This window comes from Mastigoproctus giganteus, chromosome 13 (genome assembly GCF_048544385.1).
Source record: "Mastigoproctus giganteus isolate SK-2022 chromosome 13, ASM4854438v1, whole genome shotgun sequence".
Lineage (NCBI taxonomy): Eukaryota > Metazoa > Arthropoda > Arachnida > Uropygi > Thelyphonidae > Mastigoproctus > Mastigoproctus giganteus.
Genome location: NC_143587.1, coordinates 61,513,796 through 61,540,022, shown reverse-complemented (window position 1 = coordinate 61,540,022; position 26,227 = coordinate 61,513,796). Strand labels below are relative to the sequence as shown.

The 26,227-nt window shown below is 36.9% G+C and overlaps 1 protein-coding gene across 4 annotated transcripts in view; it reads left to right on the top strand.

Moving 5' to 3' along the window:
• Nucleotides 1–26,227, top strand: part of LOC150076111 (guanine nucleotide-binding protein G(I)/G(S)/G(T) subunit beta-1) — a 217,042-nt gene that overhangs the window by 169,766 nt on the left and 21,049 nt on the right. For all 4 annotated transcript variants that reach the window (XM_090387674.1, XM_090387671.1, XM_090387672.1 and 1 more), the window contains exons 5-6: nt 14,330–14,559; nt 25,912–26,041. In XM_090387674.1, the coding sequence (XP_090243800.1) occupies nt 14,330–14,559; nt 25,912–26,041 (360 nt within the window). The remainder of the gene's footprint in view (nt 1–14,329; nt 14,560–25,911; nt 26,042–26,227) is intronic.

Genomic DNA, 26,227 nt, shown 5'->3' with positions numbered 1-26,227 from the left:
TGAAGCCCACTTTTCTGGTCATGTTCTCTGAACAGCATCATGCAGTCATAAAATTTTTTAGTATTCCTGGTTTGCTCTTTCAACATGTAGGATGAATTCATAATGAACAATGCCCTATAAGTCAGAAAATATGATAAGCACATTTGATTGTTTTGTTTTTTGGGGCCTTGGAAAAGCCTGCATCTTCCATTGGTAGGACTGGGCCTTTGTTTCCAGATCACAGCCATTCACCAGCTATTCATCAGCAGTAATGATTGAAAGAACAGTGTGTGCCAGCAGCAGTGAATTGACAAAAACGATGTGCAAAAACTCACTGCTCTCACTTCATTCTCAAATATTGTATTAAAAATGATTGAATGCATAAGAAACACCAATTTCATTTGCAACCTCATGGATAGTTAAACGATCACTTCTGATCAGATAAAAAAATATGAGTGATTGAGTTATTGGTTTTCGAAGTTGATGGGTAGCCAGAGTAAGGATCATTTTTAACAGTTCATGAGTTTCTGTTGCACTTTTCTCTAATTTGAAACAAAATTTCATGCAAATTTGCTGCTTAGAAAAATCACTCAATTTAAAATGCAACAAAATACATAAAATACCTATTCATCACATGCTAAATCAGACTGACTGCATGCAGATAAATAGGTGATTCCGTGCATTACTGTGTCCAGATTAGGTTGTAACAAGTGGCAACTCACTAGAGCTCTGCAATTTTTAGGTATCAAGTTGGTTCCAAACTTTTTGTTCATACTTCATATTTCTCCCTCTACATTGCAAACCCCTGGCACCTTTGTCATTAAGGACATTTTTTGCAGTATGTGGTTTCTCTGTTTTGTTAATATTTATTAGCAGTTACTGTTACCGGCTGATTTTTTTTCTGTGATTCCTAAATATAATCTAGCATTAAACTTTTCAAGTTTTAAAACTATTTAAGATCTTCATAATTCAGTATTTTTTCTCAGTTGTCTTACATCTCTCTCTAAAGAAGGAACTTCCTTGTTTATAAAACACTCGAAAAAAACTATCTTTTATATTATTTTAGCTTATTGCTGATGATTATCTCAGTTTTAATGGCATGTGGTGTTGTCAAATTACTACTAAAGTAAATTACATTTGCAAGACACTTGCACTTCATTACAACAAGAAACTCACTTGTTTATTTTCCATTAATCAGGTTCAGTAGAGAAACAAAACTGACCAAATTCTGAAAGGCTATTCTCATTAATAAATACAATGTATTTTTACTGAAACAAGAATATTTACAAAATTTATGTTCACTTTTTCTTTAGATATTGTTTGTCAACATAACAAGAGCTTTTAACCTTGGACATCCTGTATAACAAGTTATCATTGCAATACCAGTATTTCTGCCTTAGAAGAAGACAAGCTCTCATGGAACAATATTTCCAATGGCAAGCAATTTCCTGAAAGTAGAACTTTCATCCTACTGTCGTCAGCTTAGAATAAGGACCTTTTAAAAAATGAATATCTACAAGTCTCTTTATAAGCATTAGATCTTGTTCTCTTTACAGTAAAATCTTTATATATATCGCTGCACACTTTACAAAATAAATAAGTTTACATATCTTTATACTTCATTTAGTTATATGTGAAGATTACGTGTAATGATATGTGTGAATTACTTTATATATGAATTATATTGATCTTCACTATGTGCTGTTGGCAACAATTCCAAACAAATGACATTGAATGAATCTGTCTGGCTTTTTTCAGCAGCAGATAACTGCATTAATATTCATTTAGAGACAGCGCAAGATTAATATAATTCATGATGATAGCTTGCATTAATCTACACACACACACACACACACACACACACACACACACACACACACACACACCACACACACACACACACACACACACACACACACACACACACACACACACACACACACACACACTCTGCCGAAGTTTCAAACTTTGCTTTATGCCGAATCTGCACAGAATTCCTTTTTTCCTAGTTAAAGATTTCTCTCCACATGTTCTATTTTGTGCATCAATCAGTTCATGAACTTACTGTTGCATCACCAGTAATTGGTGTCAGTATAATCAGTTGTAAAACTTAGTTTTACAAATCAGAAGTAAAACTTCTAAGCCAAGAGAGCACTTTTACTTTTAGCTTACAAGTCTGCAATGTTTTTCCAGCGCAATAAAGATAATATATAATAATAATTTCTCTACATTGCAGTTATCAATGTGCTTAACTTTAAAGCATCTGCTTGTGAAATGAACATCATTTAACAATGTTTCACCATTTTGCCTTTTTGTAGAAGAAATTATTTTTAAATAATTGTTGTATTAACAAGTAACATGCATTAAACTGGGAATGCATTTCTTCACAATCATATATGAATCTTACTGCAGTATAAGTTTATTTCTTGAATGTTTATTAACCTGCTTTCTAATCTAAAAATGCCAATCACATGTTATACAAATAACAGATAATTAAACCATCTTAAAAAATATATATATATAATCTTTCACACTTAGCAACACCATGGAGGAACATCATAACTTTATACAAGATACAACACCACGTGCAATAGAAAACTCTTCATTATTCACCATTTTATTAATTTGATTTCTCACAGACCTTACTCACCTTGTTACAACTAGAATTTGAATAATCAGTCTTTGTTTAACACTCCTTAGGGCATGTTAAAAAATTTTAAATGTGGAGGTGCCTAACACATTGTATACACCATTTAGTATTTTTAAAGTAGGCTGGAAATACAGTAAACTAGTTATCAGCATCAAGAGGTTGTAATCAATTCATTCAAATGATTAATAGTTACTAACTAGCAGACATAATTCAGAGGATGTAATAAATTCATTTGATTATGATTAGTAGCGATGAGCATAATTGAGAGGATTCGTTCAATATGATTGATTCATTTAGTTACAAAGGGCTATTTACTTCAACATCTTTGTTAGTAATGATTATTCTCTCACTACAGACGTTCTGAATGATCGTTGGTATTTGTTACCCTTTGAGAAATTATTTCAGATAATTTTATTCAGTCAAATGCAAATTGGCATTTAATCATGTAAAATTTTCAGTTACCGTTTTATCAATGAAATATATCAATATATATATATACAACACATTAGTGAACAACATTAGTTTTCTTACATTCTTTGGTTTATTTCATGGATAGTTTTGTTTATTGTTTAGGCATGTTCACGAATGTGTAAAGCACCTACTCTTTTCACCATGTCCATCTGCCCATCTACATATAATAACTCATCTCCCAGTAGATGGATTTTTTAATGAAATTTTATATTTGGATCTTTTAGGTCCCAAAATATAAAGTTTAAGGATCATAAAATTTCGCATTATCTCTGTAAGTGATAATGCGAAATAAGTGGAGATATATTTCAAATGTTTGATGATTATGCAACAAGAAAATATCAGATTGACACTAAATTTTCAGTGTATGTTGTTAGTCCCTGGAAAGGTTTTAGAATGAACTCCAGTTTACAACCCCTCCACCCTACAGAAGAGCCTCTATTAGTTTCAAGTGTTCAAGCAATACTCGAGCAGGAAAGGTCAGATTGGTGCCGAATTTTCAGCATATGTTTCATTTGTCCCTAGGAAGTTTCTACCAATTATCATTCTGTCATAGCTGTTCCTTGCCTCCTCTTCCCCAAAAAAAAAGAAATATAAATTACAATTTGTTTCAGGCATTACTCTAGAAGAAAAGGTTGGATAGATACTAAATTTTCATCATATTTTGTTGGTTTTAGGTCTGCTTCTGATTTCATAGCATCATCCCCCTCCCTACACACACAGAAATGTTGATAAATCTGGAACAGTAGCACTGATGTTTTCAAAATTTCAGCACATGTTTAGAATATTTCTTTGGACCTTTGTACCAAATATCATGCAGTAGGTTAACTCATGACCCCCAAAGGCCAAATAAGTCTCACCTCATGGCTACTCGTCATCATCTGGCAATTGTGATTGAGTAGATATGGTCTTCTTTTTAGAGATTCTAAAAATAAGGCCGTGAGGTGCCTAGGTAATTGCATTGCTCTTAGAGTCCCACAACTTTATGTCCTGAAGCAACTGTAACACTGCACCTTGGTAAATCCAACCTTATGAACATTACTTTCAGTAAAGACCTCCTGAGCTGAGTACAGTATGGAAGTTTATAAGCACTGTGAAATGCATTACAATGTGTAAATTATTTTAATAAAGATGATAATCATAATATATAACACAATTGTCATAATAAATATATAACATATTGGTACTGTTGATAGGGGAGTTAACGAATACAAGTATACAAGAATAAGTGAAGTTTTATGCTTTGATAATCACTTGGGCTCTAATTCTTCATTTTTTTCTGTATTTACATTCATGGCTCAAAAACTTTACTTCTCTCTCTCTCTCTCTCTCTCTCTCTCTCTCACACACACACACACACACGCACTTTTTTTTTTTTTTTTTTTTTTTTTTTTTTTGGGTAGTTGTTGGCACATCGGCTTCTGTGGCCATAATGCATCTCCCAAGAGGGTTTTTTTTTTCCCCAGTACTTTGATCCAAGCCCGAGGCGGGATTCGAACCCGCGACCTTTGGGTTGCCAGGCAGGCACTTTACCCACCCAGCTAGCCCAGTCGGCTCACACACACATACACATACCTACCTACCTATTGCATGTGTGCCAATGCCTTTTAGGATGGATTCAGAACCTGAAAACTTTATCATTGAAACTCTGTAACAACTCAAAATTGGACAAATTCTTTTCTTATTTTCCGTTCCTGAAAATACAGCATACATGTTATCAAACACCCTGCATATAAAGTATGCATGCTTATTTTTGGTAAATATGTAATGTGTGTGGTGCCTTCCAATTCTAAAGACAGGACAGCACTGCCTTATTGTTGATTGATTGAGTATCAATAGTAACATATCTATTTTAAAAAAAGAAGGTAGTTATTTATTATTTATTAAATATATTTATTATGATTATTATTATTATTATTATTATACAGAACAGATTGAAGTGAATTTTATTGTGTTTGTCTTAAAGATAAAGATGATACTCTTCAGCATCATGTGACAAATGTTCTCAGGGTACCAATGACAATTTTCCAGAGTTGGCAGCAGACAATGTCCAATTTATGATATTGTTTAAAATTCTTGTGAATCTCCAAGCTGTGTAAAATATCTGGGAATCTGCAGAAATGGGAAAAGATATGGCCAAGATTATAACAGAAAATAAAGTGGGAGACACAACATGAAGGGATAACAAAAGATGTGGCAAAAAAAAAAATACCATTGCACAGTTACTCAGTGTTTAAATAAAATACATAAATAATTCACAATACATATTCAAGTTGCTATAAAAATATACATTTTATCACAAAAATGGTATAGTCCTCTATTTCAGTAAAATAGAAAAAAGCTATTTGCAATTGATAAACAATCGTTTCAACAAAGCCATTGTTTATCAATTGCAGTGGCTTTGTTGAAGGACTATTTATTATGTGCATTGTGTTAGTTGCAAAGAGAGTGAATTCTAACTAGTTTGATGCTTTTAGGCTAATATGGAGTATACCGAATAAATCTGAAGCTTTGGGAAGTGAACAAATGCTGCCATATGAATATCTTAATTTTAGCATCTCTTGGATATACATATAAGTGGTGGAGATTTTGACAATTCTTTACAATGTGCACATGGACAGGTAATGAGGGTTTTCCTTTTTATCAAGAAGTACAGATACTAAAATACAGATGCTCAACTTAATATTGTGTCAGTATAGTATGACATTATCATTGGTAAAGCAAAAATGAGTGTAGTCTACATCAGATGACTAATGAAGATAATGAACCTCTGTACTAATTCATTTATAGAGTGGCTAGTAGATCAGACTGCCTTGTTCTGGGAAACTAATTTTTCACAGATTAATTGGTGGTAGACATCCTCATTTGTTTCTCATCTTCATTCAGTTCATGTTTCTGTCTTCTGGTCTGAATAAAGCAATTGCTTGTTTCTTTTAAATGTTATGCCAACATTTAAAAAATCCTAACATAGCCCATCAATTCAACATACCTACTGATGTCATAATTCTTAAATATGCTGAAGAAAGTTAAGTGCAAAATTTATTTTATCAGCAGTTTTCAAATCTTTCGCTTCCATTTCGGAAATTGGAAATTGATTACCATAGCAGACTAAACCAGAAGGATGATTCTGACTTAATAATGGGCATTTGTACTGCCAAGGTCATGGAGAGTCTAAAAGAGGATTCTGTTTTTTGCTCAGTGAGGAAGTAAATTATGGCTGCATGTGTCTGCATGGCACACAAGTTCCTGTTGAAGAATGATATTCTTATAAATGCTCAGGTAGCAGAAATTTCATCAGTTGGTAGTACATCATTTTCAAATTTGCATTTTTTTGTGGACAAGTTTCTGGTACCTCTTGGTGTTGTTAACAATAAAGATGAAGCAGTAGATGTTTTTCAGCTTCAGTTCTGACAGTTATTTCAGTGTGAAATTGACAACTGAAGTTATGAAAGGAAAAATAATAGATTTGCAGTGATCCTTGGTTGGAGAACTAACAAAGTGCACAAGAAATTTTGAAATATAACTAATTATCCCAAGTCATGCTTGGTATTTTAATAATTCCTCATAGCAATGCTGAATGTGAGAGAATATTCAGCCTTGCTATGAGTTCATATTGCTTTCTGGTGAAGCTTTGAAATTGCTCTTGACAGCAATTATAGATAGTAGGACCATTGTTATGAACAAAACTTTGACTCAACATTTCTGAAGAGAACAAATTCTAACAATATGTTTCTTGAAGCAATCAAAAGCACTTGATGTCTAATAGAATATCCAAACAGAAGTCCACAAACAGAAAAATGTTAGGTAAGATAATGTGTAAAAGCATACTATACTGGTAAACAATCCTGTGCCTATATTTTAATATAAAAGGTGTATTGTTAGTGAAATTTAATTTCTAGTATAGAGGGGCAACTCAAACATTGGCAGTTATGCATGTAACAATTGCAAGTAATATGATGGAAAATGAAATGGCAGTTCACTGGATGAAAGACATGTGGATCCTGTGGTTCACACCAACAGTGACAGCAAAGGAACTGGGCCATGCAATACAAGACACTGCTGCCAGTTCCTATTTTTTGGCAATGTAGTGGCTTGAGCTTTCCCACTGATTGAGATGTGAGTAAGCACCTGTAATGACATGATGTCTGGTTCTTGCCAACATTTGAAGAAACAGTGACTTACTAAGTGCCAACAATTATCAATATTTTGCAAGAGGCTTGCTAGTTTGATAAATTATCCCTGAAAAGCTTTTCACTGTATGGATGGTCAGTGGAAAAGAACAATTAAGTGAATCCTTCATGCATGGTGTAAACAAGCCAGCAGAGCACCTGCAGAATATTTCAGCAGGGATGATTTTGTTGGAATTCCCTGGAATTTGTAATATGCAGCAATTATTGGTTATTAAATAATGAGACTGTTACAATAAAATAAATATAATGAAATATTTCATTATTTATTTTATTAATTTAAAAATAATTGTCTCCGGCTTGCATGTGCTGTTCTATATATTTCTTCCAGGCACAGAAACATTTTTGGAAGTCATCTTTTGTAAGGCCTTTTAACACTTGAGTAAATTTTTTTCTGAATGTCTTCAAGCACTTCCTAGTTCATTTCACAAATATACGTGGTCTCAATTCTTATCTCAACGATGTCCATTTCCACTTGCAGTCTGCTGAACCCCATGTACTTTTTCTGACAAAATCTCAGTTATTGGTTGATTCAACTACTACTCATCTCAGTTGCCCAAATTATTCGCTGTATGATTCCTTTCGCCTCAAAGGTAGTACTTGTGCATATGTTCATTCCGATATTCCCTCTCAGAGACTTGGTAATTTGGAATCTCCTCTTTTCGATCTTCTCTGGCTTAAAATCTCTCTACCTTATTCTGTCAAATTCATCTGTTGTCTCTACTGTTCTCCCAACTCCACTAATCACTTGGAGCTCTTTGACTTTCTCCAGTCCCACTTTCCTAACAGTGAGGTAATTTTCCTCGGCGATTTTAATGTTCACAACTCCAGCTGGCTTCCATTTTCTAGTCACACCAACCCAGCTGGTCCAGATGCTGAAGCTTTTGAAATTACTAATGAACTTGCACAGATTGTTCATTTACCTACAAGATTACCGGACAATCCTAACCATACAGCCAACACGCTTGATCTTTTTCTCACAAACAACCCTTCTAAGTACATGGTCGAAGTGAGTGGTCCTTTAGGCACCTCAGATCACAACTTGGTGATCGTCTCTTCTCCAATGGAGCCTTTATCTCATGGCTATTCCCAACCTCGTATTGTCTGTCATTACAAGAATGCAAAATGGGATGACCTGCGAGATTTATTCTCTTATTTTCTTCTTACTGTTTTAAAATTTCTGATGTTAACATTTGCTCAGATTGTGTCAGTGAAATTATTCTTGTAGGAATGGAATGCTTTATTCCACATTCCACTTTAAAATCTCGTCCTCTATCTAAACCTTGGTTTTCCAATAAATGTGCTAAGGCTATTCAAGAGATGAGCATTGCATATCGTAATTGGCTTGTTTCCAATTCTTCAGTTTCATTTTCTACCTATTCCAAAGCTTGCAATAATTGTAAAACAGTCCAAACTAGATTTAGAACAGGCTAAGAGTAGAAAACTTGCTTCTTGTCCTAATGGTAGCCAAGCATTCTGGTCTCTTGCCAAAGTTATTGACCGCAACTTTTGCCCATCTCTGCTCCCACGTCTATCAAAACAGGTTGGTTCTGTTGTCACTTCAGCCAAGGATAAAGCTGACCTGCTAGCATTCCATTTTTCTTCCAACTCGTGTATTAATGATCTTGGTAAAACACCTCCCACCATTCCCAACACGCTCCATTCAGTGCCTCCTGTGGTCTCGTCAGAAGGATTTTGACGAATCTTGATGCTAAGAAAGCTCCCGGACCTGATGGTATTTCTCCACGTGTTCTCAAAATCTGTGCTCCTGAACTTACTCCTGTTCTTTGCCGCCTTTTTTCACTTTCTTATTCCAAAGGTGTTTTTTCTTATGCTTGGAAATTTGCTCATATCCAGCCAGTTCCTAAAAAGGGTGAAAAATCCCTCACATCCAATTATCGTCCCATTGCAATTACTTCTACTCTTTCTAAAGTAATGGAGAAATCGATTAACTGCCAAGTCTTAAACTACCTAGAAACCTTCCGTCTGATCAATGATCGCCAGTATGGATTCCATCAGTGTTGATCCACTGCTGATATTCTGACTTATGTTACTCATTTATGGACAAATTCAATAGAAAAGTTCGGTGAAACACAAGCAGTTGCTCTTGACATCTCAAAGGCTTTCGATCATGTTTGGCATAAAGGTCTTCTAAACAAGCTTCCATCTTATGGTTTGCCAACTGATTTTTCTAATTGGTTATCCAGTTTTCTCTCTGATCGTTCACTGAGGGTGATGGTAGATGGCTCCTCTGTCTTCTAACTTCTCCACTAATGCTGGTGTCCCCCAAGGTTCAGTTCTTTCTTCTACTCTTTTCCTCTTGTATATTAGTCACCTTCTTCCATTGACCGGAAATCCTATCCATAGTTTTGCCGATGATAGCACATTGCATTCCACTTTCCATTTTGAAAAATCCTGCCCCGCTCAATCAGCTTCAACTTCTTGAATATCTGCTGCCAATTCCTTAAATGCTGATCTCCTGGTAATTCTCCAGTGGGGCAAAGACAACTTAGTTGATTTCATTCCTTCTAAAACTCAGTCTTGTCTTATATCTTGCAAAAAGGATTCTTCTGCTCCTATGCTTATCTTTGATGACACTCCAATTTCTAGGCAAGTTGATATATCTCTTTTGGGGATTACCCTGACTTCTAATCTCTCTTGGCACAAACACATTACAAATATTGCTTCCTCTGTATCTAAAAAACTTGGTTTTCTCTTTTCCTCTTGGCGTTACTTTTCTTCCAAACAGCTGTTCACAAATCGCAAATCCGCCCTACCATGGAATATTGTTCCCACATCTGGGATGGTGCCCCCAAAACCTCTCTTAGGCTTCTTGATTCCGTTCAGAAGAGAGCAGTTAGATTAATTAATGACTCATCCCTAACAGAGTCTCTCCACTCGCTGTCTCATGGACGTATTGTTTCTGCTGCATACCTTTTCTACAAATCTTCCATGGGCACTATTCTTCTGAATTGGTTTTTATAATTCCCGCTCTCTCTTTCAAAACAGTCTGAACATGTACTGCCACCAGCCAACATCCATTTACTGTTCAACTTCAAACTCACAGAAACAACTTTTCATCTTCCTCGTTTATTTATTCAACTGCCGTTTTCTGGAACAACCTTCCCTCATAGGTATTTCCTAAAAATTACAGTCTACAGAAGTTCGAGTCTAATGTCAACCAGTATCTTCTCTCATCTTCTCAACCTCCAACCCAAGCACAGTAAAAAGTCACAAGGAGCTAGGTTTGGCAAGTAGTGTGCAGTTTGCACACAGGGATTCATTTGTTGCCTAGAAACTTGTGAACAGAGAGCACATCGTGTGCAGGTGCATTGTCTTCGAGGAGAATCCGACCATTCTTCCATAATTCAGGTCTTTTCCTTTGAATTTTTTCACACAACCTTGTTTGATTGACAATCTTATTTAGTGGAACATATTCAGCCATAATTCCTTTAATGTCAAAGAAGACAAGAGGTATGGTTTTCATTTTTGAATTTGACATTCCAGTTTTTTTTTTTTTTTTTTTTGTGTCTTGGGGTATTGTTTTGTCTTCCATTGCATTGACTGTCTTTTAGTTTCTGGGTCATACTGGAACAGCCAACTTTCATTGCAAGTAATTACAGTACTTGGAAAGTCTGGATATTCAAAATTTTTGCCAGTACCTTGGAACCCACTTTTCTCTTTCCTAAATTTTCAGTTGAACTTTGTCTAACTGTTTCATTTTCCATATTGACTTTAGATGCATCCATTCTAATGCTTAAACAATGATCACTTCTCATCAATGTCCTTACCTGATCCACATTTTCATCAGTTTCATAGATGCCGGATAGGCCATCCGGCATCTATGAAACTGATGAATGACCAGGCCGGTCATTCATCATCTTTCATTGTCTCTTCCTTTTAAATATCTCTTGTGCCATTTAAACACACAAGCTCTTGACATAGTATCTTCATCATAAACTTGATATAACAATTCATAACTTTCAATTTGTATTTTCTTTAGTTTTGTTAAAAATTTGAGGTTGGTTTTTTTTTTTTTTTTTGTGTCTCATTTTTCCATCCAACTGCAAAAACACATGGAGGGAATAGATAGGTGAAATGGATTTTTTTTTTTTTTTTTTTTTTTGCTAATGCTGTATAAGCTTAATTTCTTGCATCATATGCTACTACTAATGCTAATACAAGGTAATGAAAATCCATCTCACTGCGAAGCAATTGATCATGTTGGAATGCAACTTGTCAGGAAACTTGAGAGAGGTTCAAGGTCACTGTAATGCTTATGTTTCACAGGTGGCACTTGGTGTATAGAGGCTGCATTTGCAGTCTCATTATTTAATAGTCACACCTTATACCTATTCTTATTGTTCCTCAGTAGTGATGACATTCCTAACAGAACAACATACTTGTACTGAGCCAGAAATGTGAATAAATGGTTCAAGGAACATTCAGAAGACTGGTCTCCTCCTGTAGCTAGTCATCTCCCAGTGTCTAAACCCACTCAAACATTTATGAAATAAAGTGAAGGGCTGAACATATCCTCCACTAGCCACAGTATTACATTATACTCCAAAGGTCTAAGTCATGTCAGATGATAGCCATTATGATCTGCCACGGCCAACAGGCCCAGAGACATCTGGTATATTATCGGGTGGTGGTCAGTGTTGGTGGGCATATAAAACTCACTTGTTCCACACTTGATTTGAAAAGGAACTTGGAAGTACATCATATAGTCAGGAATGAAGGAGGAAGAAAGACCTACAAGACTCCCATTAAGGTTTTATCTAATTCATTTCAAAACATCTGAATATGATTCGTTTTGGCCATGCAGTGCATAGTTATTTACCAACAAAGTGAAAAATATATTTCAGTCACAACTTTTAATTAATATTGTCGGCTATTTCAAAACAGTCTGTGGTTATAAACACACATGCACTGTCCATTTATTCTTCGCATGATGAATACTGCCACCTCAAATTCTGTTTGGTAAAAAAAAACTAATATCGTTGTTGTTATTTGGTTTTTAGGAGCATTAGCAACTAAGGCCATATTGCTCCGGACTAATATCGTGTGTACAATAGGTACGTAAGGCAATAAGACAATTTGCTTGTTCTTACCAACCCAGATAATAATAATTAATGCATAAGAATATACCCAGTCCTGCTATAAATAAAAAATAAATAAAAATTAAAAAAAAAAAAAAATATATATATATATATATGTATATATGAGGTGTGGCAGTAAAGTTCCCGGATTTGTGCAATAAAAAGAACACAAGGTGAAAGAGCTTAAAAATAGTTTTATTTTTAATCGAAGTAATTACCACCTGATTACTTTGAATAAAAATAAATGTAATAAGTGATGCACTATTACACTGTTCTAACAGACAGATGATGTTTCATTCTGCAGTTATGTTTTTCTTTATGTTCTCAACATTCTTTAAATCTCTTTCCTTTGAGTGCAGTTTTCACCTTGGGAAAGAGGAAGAAGTCCACTGGTGCTAGATCAGGAGAGTAGTGTGCATGGTTGATATGTATAATGCATGTTTCATCAGAAATATATTCACAAGTGCAGAATGGGTGGTTACCGTTGTGCAACAAGAACCAGCTGCCTTCCTCTTGAAATTGCAGCCTTACCTTGGAAGTGAGCTTCAGTAGTCTTGGAAGCACATGTGCATAGAATGCAGCATTCACTCTCACCCCTTCAGGTACAAATCCTTGTGAATCACACCTTGTTTGTCAAAAAATGTGATCAGTATTGTTGTGATCCTAGACTTCTGTAAATGGATCTGTTTAGACCTTTGCGGCGGTACACTGCACACTCTGACTTCATTTCTGGGTCATACTGAAACATCCAGCACTCATCTCCAGTGACAATTCAGTCTAGAAAAATTAGGATTGTCTTCTTGACAAGTATGAAGTCTTCACATGATGACACTCTTCGTTGCTTCTACTCATCTGTGATGCTGTGTAGCACAAATTTTGCACAGACCTTCCTCTTTCCTAAATCTTCATGCAGAATTTGACAAATTGTCTCCTTAAAAAAAAAAAAAAAAAACTGCAGCCATTGTCAATCCAGTGCAGGATGGAAGCCTCCTCGATGATTCATGTTGAAGTAAATGGACCATAATCTGCCATGCTGGTCGGGGGGGGGGGGGGGGGGGGGGGGGGCTTGAACCCTAGTCTACTCAAAGAGCATGTGCTACTGCACTCCCCCCACCTCTTGGGTTGTCACAAACATCCTCACATCTGTTTTTGAAACTGCTTATACCATTCAAATATGGTGTGACTGGTATGGTATGACTTAACATTTCGTCACCATAAACAGTTTTTAACATTACATACATTCCTGTCGAAGATTTTCCCATTTTAAAGCAAAATTCAATATTTGTTTGCTGCTCCATTTCAAAATCGTGACACGGAACATTAATGCTATTAATGAAACCGGTGTGTTACTTGCAACCTGTCGGCCTACTGGACAATCTATACCATCTATTGGAGAAAGTTTGAAATACAACATACCACTTCTGTTTATGTTTAAACTCATCAAATGTGACTGCAGCAGCACTAGTCTGGGTAACTTTATTGCCACACCTTGTATATATTTCCTGCATTATCTTACAGCCAATTCTCAGGGTAATGAAATAGGTAAAATCAGAATAAAAACATCTCTATATAATGTTAATGCAAGGGAGCCCATGTACATTCATTTTGCCCAAGCTTGGTGCAAAGGAGAATTTTTTTATAGCCGTACTTTTTCGCTTAAAATTAATTAATTGAGCAGATTGAAAGTGATTACTAAAATCCACAGTGACGAAATTCTAATAGATATTTAAATTTATAAGTTTTTACTCTGTACTGTACACCAGTTTGCCTGCTAGAAGGTTACATTAGAGGCTGGTTGAGTATAAAAATGCATTTCTGAAATACAATTATAAACAATATTTCTGTGAAGTTATTACATGATATTTGCTTATAAACTTTTAATATAGTCACTTAATAACTTGCATGTTTTTATGTCAATTTACAATGAATGTTGTTTAATTTAGGTCCATGCCATACCATTGCGTTCCAGTTGGGTAATGACTTGTGCCTATGCTCCATCTGGTAGTTATGTTGCCTGTGGAGGATTAGACAATATTTGCTCCATCTATAGTCTCAAAACAAGAGAGGGAAATGTGCGAGTCAGCAGAGAGTTACCTGGCCATACGGGTTATCTTTCTTGTTGTCGCTTTCTTGATGACAACCAAATTGTTACTAGTTCAGGCGATATGACATGGTGAGGATTGATCTTTATTCTGTTGACACTCTGGATTAATGATATAATTTAATACTATTCATTTTGCAAAATGTAAATATTAGCTAGTTAACTTGCCCTACATAAAGCTTTTTAAGTGTAATGTACATTGTTTATTAATATTTTATACTGTACTCTAAGCATTCTCACCACTTTTCTGTAATTAACTTAAGTGTGCAACAAACTAACTGTTAATATAATCCAGACTAGCTTTTTTAAAGCTTTATGTATAGCATATGTACTTAGAATAGGGTTACCATAATTAAAATCTAATTCCAGCAGTGGCAAAGTCAAAATCCAGGCAATACTTGGACTTTTACTGAGAAAGTAAAATATCACAAAGTAAACTAAGCTGTTTAAAATGCATAGGCAGCTACAGTAACAGGAAAAGATTTGGCAAAGATTATAACAGAGAAGAAAGGAAGTGGTAACAGAGGCAGTGGCCACAAGACACAAGGCGCCTCTGTAGCCAGGTGGGAAGGAGCAGCAGTGCGTAGCACACGCTTCTTGATTAGACCGGGGTTCGAGCCCATCACCACCAAATACGAAGGATGCGGAAAGGTCAGGGAATGACCACCGCATATTCCCGGAGCAATATGGCCTTAGTTGCTAATGCTCCTAAAAACAAACAAACACAAGACACAAGCAATACAGTGGACATTAATAAATGGGAGTTAAAATAACTAAAAATGTACAGGGCACAATGTAGCTACAGATAAATATGCCAAAAATTAAATGAATTTTGCTGGCTACTGAAGAAACTAGTTTAGATCTAGACTATGAAATTCAGGAATAAAAACCAAGTCAATAAACTATAATGAAATAAAGCATAGAATGAAAAATAAATAAGTATTCCTGCTTATAAATGCCTCATCTCCAGCTTTTTGAAAGTCAAAAGTTGGCATCTATGTTACTATTAATTTAGAAGAAACATTGCATGATAATACAAATCCATAATTCAAGTAGAAAGGTGGATTTGTATTAAAATTTTCAAATTCTGAATAATAAAATTTGCAATGTCAGTACAGGGCAGGAATTGTTGAACAGTGAGTCACTCATCAGAATTGATGCAGGCTCACACCTGCTCAGTAGTTAACACATTTACAGTCCATAATTGAAACATAGGTCTCCATCTCTGTAAAGCCGACCAGGCTAGCCAGGTGGGTAAAGTGCCTGTCTGGCAACCCAACGGTCGCAGGTTCGAATCCCACCTAGGGTTTGGATCAGAGTAAAATGCAAAAACTTTGGGGGTTGCATTATGGCCACAGAAGCCGATGTGCCAACAACTAACAAAAAAACAAAACAAAAAAAAAAAAAATCTCTGTAAAGACAGTAGCTTTGTGCAAACCAATCAAAGAGGAAATATAACGGAAGTCTCCTTTATTGCATTAGCATTAGTAGAGGCATACGATGCAAGAAAGCAAGCTTATGCAACATCAGCAAAAAAAACACCTCCCATTTCACCCCTCCATTCATTCCAAATGCCTGTCCAGCTCAGCCTTAAATTTATTTAGGCTATCAACTTCCACAACAAAAGATGGAAGTCTATTCCACCAATCAACCACCCGCTGGCTAAAGGCAAATTTCCGCACATCTGTTCTGCAACTGTCTTTCCTCAATTTGAATCTATGCTCCCTAAGGTTCTTAATCTGAGCAAGAGGAAGGATCCCATCAGCATTCAACTGGCTCATCCCATTCAAGCCCTTATACACCTCAATCAGATCACCTCGCAGGTGACTACTCTCCAGGTGCTGCAATTTGCGAACTTAAGCCTTTCTTGGTAACAGCACCCCTTTGTTCCCCTCACCAATCTTGTTGCCCTTCTTTGTACTCGTTCTAGCAACTCTACATCCTTCCTAAAATGAGGCTTCCAGACCTGTACCCAGTACTCCAGGTGTGGCCTGACCATTGCCTTGTACAATGGGATAATCACCACCTTGTCCCTGATAGCAAAGTTCCTATATATCACTGACAAGACTCCATGACCTACCCTGCAGCCTGTCTGCACTGCTCAGCAAACTTCATATTTGACTGCACAATTACCCCCAGGTATTTTTCACTTTCCACTTCCCTGAGTGTAGGATCACACACTTAGTACATTTCTCTTGGGTTATTGCTACCCCTATGCAGTACTTTGCATTTGTCACTGTTAAACTTCAGTTGCCGCTTAGCCTATTTGCCCAACTCATCTAGATCCAGTTGGAGTAGCATACTGTCTTTACTGTCGTTAACCACCCTGCCCACCTTTGTATCATCTGCAAACTTGAACATTGATCCTGATATACCTTCATCAATATTATCATTGATGAATACACAAAACAACAGTGGGCCCAACACCGAACCCTCGCAGACTCCAGTAATAACATTAGCCCATGAAGAGCAGTGTCCATTGATTACCACTCTCTGTCCTCTCCCACTCAACCTTCCCTGGTGCCTCCATAGCCAGGTGGGCAGAAGCAGCAGTGCGTAGCACACGCTTCTTGATTAGACACGGGGTTTGAGCCCGTGACTACCAAATACGGAGTATGTGGAAAGGTCAGGGAATGACCACCGCATATCCCCAGAACAATATGGCCTTAGTTGCTAATGCTCCAAATAACAAACAAACAAACTCAACTTTCCCTTTATCCATTGTAACAACTTATCCTTAATTCCTTACCTCTCCAATTTGTACAGCAGTCTTCCCTGTGCAACAGTATCAAAAGCTTTCCTGAAATCCAAGTATATGATATCAAAATTATTTTGCATTCAGTTCCTTAGTGATCACATCATAGTATCCAATCAAATTGGTCAGACAAGACCTCCCTTTAACAAACCCATGCTGTGTCTTAATTATTACTGCAGTCTTGTCTAGATGATCCTGCAATGCTTCTTTAACTAGTGACTCCATTATTTTCCCCACAACACAAGTTAAACTAACAGGTCTATAGTTACTTGTGTCACCTTTTGAACCCCCTTTGTGAATTGGTGATACATTTGCACACCTCCAGTCCATGGGGACCTTCCATGAGTCCAAGGAATCCTCCACTTTGCTGTCAGTTATTACAAAATAACTTGAGCTTCCTGTTAGAGTTTAATAAACTTCTGACACTCCCCTCATTGAATAACTCCTCATGTGTGAATGTAGATGCAGATTACCCATTCAGTTTATCAGCTACCTGAGCATGATCATCAATGGTCAACCCATCTATGTTAAGTGGTTCAATCTGATTTATCCCTTTCCTTCTAGAGTTTACATAAGTAAAGAACTCGTTGCTGTTTTTCTTTGCGTCCTTTGCCAAAGATTTCCCGCAATCTGCCTTCACCTGCATAACCTCCTTTGTGACTTGATTACAGACACGCTTATATCTGCCATAAGCTTCTGTGTCACCTGATAATTTATATGCATCCCATACGTTTTTCTTCTCTGCCACGAGCTTCATTAATTCATCTGACATCCATTTAGGCCTGAACCTTGAAGAGTATTTCTTACTTAGTTTAAATGAAAAGCGTAGTAGCCTCCAGGATTAAGTCCCTGAAGGCTTCCCATTTTAGATTTCAACGTTGGTAACATCATCAGTTGATCCCACTGTACAGAATTTAAAAACTGTCTGAGATCCCTATAGTCACCTTTATGAAAGCAAAAGCCCCTCCCTTTAGCCTTGATGGTAGTTACATCTTTAAATAATTCCCATATCAGTACATTGTGATCACTGTTACCCAGTGGTTCCTTTATCTGCAAATTCTTAATGCATGAATAATCTCTGCTGATAATCAGATCAAGAGTATTACTCCCTCTGGTTGCTCCTGGAACATTCTGCTGTGGAAAACAGTCATCCGAAAAATTCTTGCTAGTGTGCGAGTGACCAAACCACAAGTTTCACTCGATATCTGGAAAGTTAAAATCCACCATTACAAGACATTCTGATTTACTGTCCCACTCTATTTCTCTGCATAATTGCTCATTATACTCATCAGATTCATTAGGCCTATAACACACACCTACTCTCATTTTTCCTTTCTCAGTGCTTATGTCACACCAAACAGATTCAACACTTCATTGTCCACAACATCAATTGAATGCACTTCCTTAGATTTTGTGTCTCTTTTAACTAACAGCATAACCCCTCCTCCCTTCCTATCCTGTCTATCCTTTCTGTACACATTGTACTCCCTAAATTCCAATTCTGCACTGCTTATATCTGTGGGATGCCACGTCTCTGATATCCCAACAATATTTACCTTCGATGTCTTGACTAGCACTTCAAGCTCATCAACTATACTCCTAGCAGTGGTGTACATGCAAGTATACATGCACCTGTTTCTACTCTTAGTTACCCTAACATAGCCCATGTATTTATTTGTTCCACTATGACTTCCAACAGTCCTGGAAATCTCCATTGCCTTGCTTTCCATGCTGCTGCTCATTCTAATAGAAGCAGTGCAAGAATCACTTTTGCCTCTGCCTGCAGCCATTGTTAACCTTTTAGTCTGTGTATACCCCCCAAGCTAGCAGTTTTCTACCCACCTAACACTGCCTCGATAGCATCAGTGAATGTTCCTGCTCACTTTCTATTTAAGTGTACCCCATCCCTGCAGAAGCAGTCTCTCCTGTCAAGAAGCACAGACCAGGCTGAAAAAAATTCTACCCCTTCTCTTCACTATCGTTGGTTTGTTCATCATTGCATTCGCTGTTTGGACCAAGATTAGTGACTGATTGATAATTGGTGATAGAGTACTTAAGAATTTTTTGGTCCTTTGGTTCATAGGCTGACATAATGCATTTTCTGGATATCAACTTTGACAGATGTCACAGTAGGTTGCCCTGTATGCAAACAATGGTAATGCAGGAACTTTATCCACTTATATACAGTCGGACTCTCTTGTTCTTTTGCAGTTCTTTGTGTCAGTAGGATTTAAACTATTGAGTTAATGCAATGGTCTCATTGCAAACAGCAGAAAAAGTTTTGTCTTCATAATGAGTTGCCATGGTATTGCACTATTTTCAAACAAATGGAACTGCTGAAAGGTTAATCTGCCCTTTATTTAAAGGAGATCACCTAATAAATCCTGACACAGGCTGTCATAACAGTGTCTCATCTGTTAAATAAAAGGCAGAGTAACCTTTTGGCAATGACATTTGTTTTCAAGTAGTACAATGTCAGGGCAGCTCATTGTGATAGGAAAATTTGTGCTGCTGTGAGCTATAACCCCTTTATTTTAACTAGGCAGTTAAAATCCTGCTGGCCACTAAAACATATGAAAGGACTAGTAATCCACACAACTTTAATTTCAGTAAGACCAAATAGTATTAATTTATAACTTTGAAGCTCCATGTATGGTTAATTTTCATATGTGTTAAATATACAAAAATAAAATTTATATTTTGTGCACTGTTGCCATTTAAATGAGTTCTGTGCTTACAACACTTATGCAGAGAATAAACTGCAGTATTGAAGAGATCATTCTCAAACAAAAATTTGATTTCCAAATACAGAAGGTAGAGTGATGCCTGAATTTTTTTCCAAATATGAATTTACCAAATTTAATGAATATGAGCTTAAAGGCACTAGGTGACCCTGCACATTCACTTTTGTTTCTGGATATAAGAACAAAAAACATGATGTCTATGTTAGTGTTCAGTCTTTTACTCAGGAATAAAAAATTTTTCATTTAAAGTGCTCTTTGCCATGTAATGCTGTACAGTCCATTCGTTGTCCTTGGTATTCTTTATTGTTATTTTGCTTGTTGGGAAAGAAGTGTAAGCCTAGCTTATAACAGTTGGGATTTAATGTGACAGTTACTTCAAATGCGGTGTCAGGTAGGAAAAGCAAGTATTATTTTCAAGAATTTAGTGATATACATACTGGTATGATTCCCTGTATTTTGAAGTTAGAAAATAGAAGTAGGTTTGCATTTTGTGCCAATGCAACATTAACTGATGGGTGGGCAAAGAAATAATAATTGCTGGGTTAAAATTGGACCAATAGAAGCCCAACAATTATTATTTCTTTGCCAAATATAAAATTTTCTGAAAATCCATCCATTGGAGTTGGATTATTACATGTGGACAGACAGAAGGGCAGATGTGAAGATAAACAGGCACTTTATGTATATATGCGCATTAACATGCCTAAAAATCAAATAATAAATAGTCATTCTTCCTATTAGCACTTGATTGTCATACCAGCCTGCAAATAACTGTTTTAACGAAACTTTTTGAGGTCTTCAGTTGCACATGGGAGACTGTTATACAAATTGGAGAGGTGTGGCATTAAGGGTAAGTTGCTACAATGAATAAGGGGATGGTTGAGTGGGAGACAACAGCAAGTGGTAAATCAGTGGACACTGCTCTTCGTGGACAAATGTTATTAGTGGAGTTCCCCAGGGTTCAGTGCTGGGCCCATTGTTGATATAAGTTGGGGAAATGGGCTGAGAAGTGGCAACTGAAGTTTAACATTGACAAATGCAAAGTACTGCATATGGGTAGCAATAACCCAAGGGAAACGTACCAACTGTGTGGCACTACACTCAGGGATGTGGAAGGTGAAAAAGACCTGGGGGTAATTGTGCTGTCAGATATGAAGTTCGCTGAGCAGTGCAGACGAGCTGCCAGGGCATATCATGAAGACTTGTCAATGATATATAGAAATATTGCTATCAGGGACAGGAAGGTGATAATCCCATTGTACAAGGCAATGATCAGGTCACACGTAGAGTACTATGTACAGGTCTGGAGGCCTCATTTTAGGAAGGATGTAGAGTTGCTAGGACGAGTACAAAGAAGGGCAACAAGATTGGTGAGGGGGAAAAGGGGGTGCTCTTGCCAAGAAAGGCTTAAGTTCTGCAAATTGCAGCGCCTGGAGAGTAAGCACCTGCGAGGTGGTTTGATTGAGGTGTATAAGGCCTTGAACGGGTTAAGCAAGCTTGAATGAGGTGCCTCCGTAGCCAGGTGGGAAGGAGCAGCAGTGCGTAGCACACGCTTCTTGATTAGACCGGGGTTCGAACCCGTCACCACCAAATACGGAGGATGCGGAAAGGTCAGGGAATGACCACCGCATATCCCGGAGCAATATGGCCTTAGTTGCTAATGCTCCTAAAAACCAAATAACAAACAAACAAGCTTGAATGCTGATGGGATTCTTCCTCTTGCTCAGATTAAGAACCTTAGGGGGCATAGATTCAAATTGAGGAAAGGCAGTTGTAGATTAGATGTGCAGAAATTTGCCTTTAGCCAGCGGGTGGTTGATTGGCTGAACAGACTTCCATCTTTTATTGTGGAAGTTGATTGCCAAAATAAATTTAAGGCTTAGGTGGACAGGCATTTGAAACGAATGGAGGGGTGAAATGGAACGTGTTTTTTTTTTTTTTTTTTTTTGCTGATGTTGCATAAGCTTGCTTTCATGCATCATATGCCTCTGCTAATGCCAATATGCTTTGATATCCTATGCGACCTGCTAGCTTTGTGAAAACTAGAAGGCTAGCATAGCGTAAGCAGGTATTTGTGATACACTTGAACCTAGATATATACACAGTATTTTAGTGTCACAGTAAAAAAGAATTATAGAAACACTCATTATAGCAATTTATAGGATAGCAGCCAAAATGCATTAAGTGGGAAAGCATAATATTCAAATCCAAAAGGAGGGTACCCTCCTTTTTGGGATTTTTTCAGTATTTTGGAATAGTTTTTACAGAGCAGCTGTTTATGTGCAGTTTGAAAGCCTGCACATACCTAATGTAGCACTTTTTTTTTTTGGCACCTTCAGTAATTTTTTGCACACCTATAAAGAATAAAAATTTTAATCAAGATTTTTGTTAAGCTAAATCTTGAGTATTATGAACATGATAAATGTAGTATTGACTAATGATAAGAATGCTGTCATCAATGAAATCAATCCACTGATTTTTTTTTTTTTTTCTGATGCCATTGCATAACACACAAAGAATACTTACTGTATCAGCAAGAAAAGCAGGTGAACAGTGTTTCATTTTTAAAAAGCTGAGGAGGAGTGCCAATACAACAATAAATGGCTGAAAAGGGTTTGAAAAGGGTGGTATTTCTGCCTTCAGGGCTGTGAGTCAAATATAAAATGTCACTAGCAATGGAAATGATTGCTATGAAGTAAAAGATTGAACCATAAGAATTGAACTCCTAGAATTTAGTCTCTGTTATTCTCTATCATTCCTTTCTCAAAACTAAAATCAAGAGGAAGAGGGTAATGCTTGGGTTTATTTCTTCTTTGGACCTTAGAAAAGATATACAGGGTGTCTCAAAAATATTGGTACAAACGTTTAGGGGAGGTAGATAACATCTAAAGGAATGTGAATCGCATAGGAACCCATAACCAGAAATGTCACCGTAAGTCAGTGGACGGCGCTGTTCATCAGTTCACGAGAGGAAAAATTTCTGGTTTACTCATTCAAGCAGTAGTCGCCACACGAAGAACATACATCGATATACAAACTGTGAGCTGGCAGACATGCACCTAGTGTATGGATTAGCAGAGAGCAATGGACGAGCCGCTCAACGAATTTATAGAGAACGCTTCCCAGACAGACATGTACTGGACCACTGTTTGTTTTTGCGTGTGCATCAAAATTTGTGCGATTATGGGTCATTTAGAGGTAACAGGAGTAGTGCGGGCAGACCACATTCGACACAAACTCCCGCCATGGAAGAAAGTGTGTTGAATGCCATCCAGAATAATCCTACTACCAGCACATGTGCTGTTGCCTCTGCCTTAGGAGTGTCTCGTTGCAGTATACAGCATGTCTGGCACGATTCCTTACATCCCTTTCATCTCCAAAGGGTTCAGTTACTGCTCCCCCAAGACACATCCTGCATGTGTGGGTTTTGCGCAGTGATTTCTCCAAGAAAGTGTTCAAGACTTGAATTTTCCAGCCTATGTTTTGTTCATGGATGAGGCTTATTTCACTCGGGAAGGCTTATTCAATCGGCACAATGCTCATGTGTGGGCTCACGACAACCCACACGGTGTGCGCCCCGTGCGGCACAACATCGCTTCGCAATAAATGTGTGGGCAGGTATGGTCAGTGACTGCTTAGTCGGCCCATATCTGTTACCATCCCGCATGAACTCCGCTAAATATCGGATCTTTCTTGAACAAGTTCTACCAGGGTTACTTGAGGATCTTCCAGCAAATGTGAGACGCAACATTTGGTTTCAACATGACGGGGCTCCTGCCCATTATGGAAGGTGTGTTCGTGACCATTTGAACAGGCTTTTTGGGTGTCGATGGATTGGTTGTGGTCGACCCATTGCTTGGCCCCCTTGCTCACCTAATTTATCGAGCCTTGATTTCTTTCTGTGGGGGGCCCTCAAATTTATTGTGTATGAATCGTCTGTGGAGATGGAAATGTATCTCGTAGCGAGACTCGTCTTCGCTGCTGCTACTGTCAAAGAAACTCCAGGTGTGTTCGACTGTATCCGCCAATCCATGCTGCGTCGGTGTCATGCATGCATTGCGTCTCGTGGTTGAACCATCGAGCATCTGTTGTAACATCATGAAATGCATCCATCTCGTACTCCTTTGTTAATATTATGTCAAATAAATGTTTGCCACTAATTACTGTCGTTTGTCATTTCTGCTTCTTGTGCCTCTGATACTACTTTCCCGTGACGTTTCTGGTTATGGGTTCCTATGCGATTCACATTCGTTTAGATGTTACCTACATCTCCTAAACTTTTGTACCAATATTTTTGAGACACCCTGTATAAGCTGCAAAGCATTTGAAGCAGGAAAACTATAGACATTAAAAAATGCAAGACACTTTACAGGATTGATTGTAGGGTCAGAAGAAAAGTGTGTTAAAGCAGGAGTGTTATAATGGGAGTTTATTTTATTTACTTCTTGGAGCACGATAACTAGTTTTGGTGACTTGTGATATACTTGAACCTTTTCTGACACTGATTCTCATGTTTTCTGTTTTTTTTGGGGGGGGGGGCTTTACTTAAGCACTTCGGAAGTGTAAATTCTACAAGTTCCACTAGTAAAACTCTATGGTTCTTGGTAATGAGGATTTACATTCCCAGAGTGACATATTCAGTGAATGAGTTATTCATACTCTCAGATTCAAAATGGATCCTGAAGCCTCTTTGGTGTACTCCTGAGTACTCTCTCAAGATCTGAAGACAACGAATTTCTTTATTTTGTTTAATTTAATTTTTTTTTTAGTAGTACAGTGGAATCTAGTTAATACAAAGTTCAAGGGACCTAAATTTTCACATTTTGTAATAATGAGGTCCCCCAAAAGTGTCAAAATTTTACCGTTTTTTTTTTTTTTTTTTTTTTTTTTTTGTACATACTGTATATCTAAGAATAATAAATAATAATAATAATATCAAAAATAAAATAAAGTGAATTAATTTGGAAAAAAGTGAAATAAAAATGTCCATTCACTCATACTTTCTTCATTTCCAAATAGTGATTATCCAGTTCTGCCTTGCATTTCACTGAACTGTTACTGAGTAGCCATATGAGCAGGAAATTCATTCCAGTGATCTATGTGATGCCCAAAAGTAAACTTAATGAGATCCGGCCTATTATTTCCTAGCATTTGTGTACCCTGGTTCTCTTCTATCTTACCAGTGAGAACATATCTTCCTCATTCATTTCACTGATCTCCTTCAGAGTTGTATACACCTCGGTTAGCTCCTCCCTAAGATGTTAAGAAGTTACTAAACTTTGCAGTCTGAAAAAGTTTTGCAAAATCTTAAAACTTCTTGGCATTTGATTAGATATGAAATTCCATTGTAAAGAACATTTTCAATTCGTATGTTATTATTTTGAGAGCATTTTGGAATTCCAGAACTGGTTTAACCGTGGTGTTATAATGCAGATATTATTTTATTCTGTTCATGTATGGCTTCTTTTCATATGATTAAAGATTTGACCTTCAGCTAATAGACTGTGTATTTAGGTTATTTTTGTTAATGAAATGTTATTTTATTGCAAATGATACTTGTATCTGAATTAAGAGTTAAAGGCAACCTATCCACTCTAGTTCTGTATTTTGTTAAAATTTGGCATTGGTTCTAATAGCAAAAGTTAGGGATTTCAACTTAGTCCAAATGCCTTATGGAATTATGGACATTCAAAGTTTTATTGTTTGTGAAAAATTGACTTTTTCTGGTGTACATTTAAGTTAATATAAAGAGATGTGATACCCTTTTTCCCCCCTAACAGTTCGATCATAGTGCTTGTACATTGGTTTATATGTACTTATACACAATTATACATTTAGTTTACAGTAAGTAACTTTAGACTTCCTTAAGAAAATAAAATATACATATACATGCTTAATTATAATATATTCTATGCTGTTTGGTAGTGCCCTCTGGGACATTGAAACTGGACAGCAGTGTACATCTTTCACAGGCCATACTGGTGATGTTATGTCTTTGTCACTTTCTCCTGACATGAGGACTTTTGTTTCTGGAGCTTGTGATGCATCTGCTAAAGTAAGTGATATTTGATACTTTGAAATTTTTGTGAACTATATGTCAGAATGAACGTGTAGGTACAGGTTCCATCTCAGCCACCACTGTTCTTTCAGAAACTGTGCTAGCCTCCACATCTCTAATTTTCAATCCCATTTATGAACAGTATGAAGATTGATTAGATACTAGTATCATTAACTTTTTAGT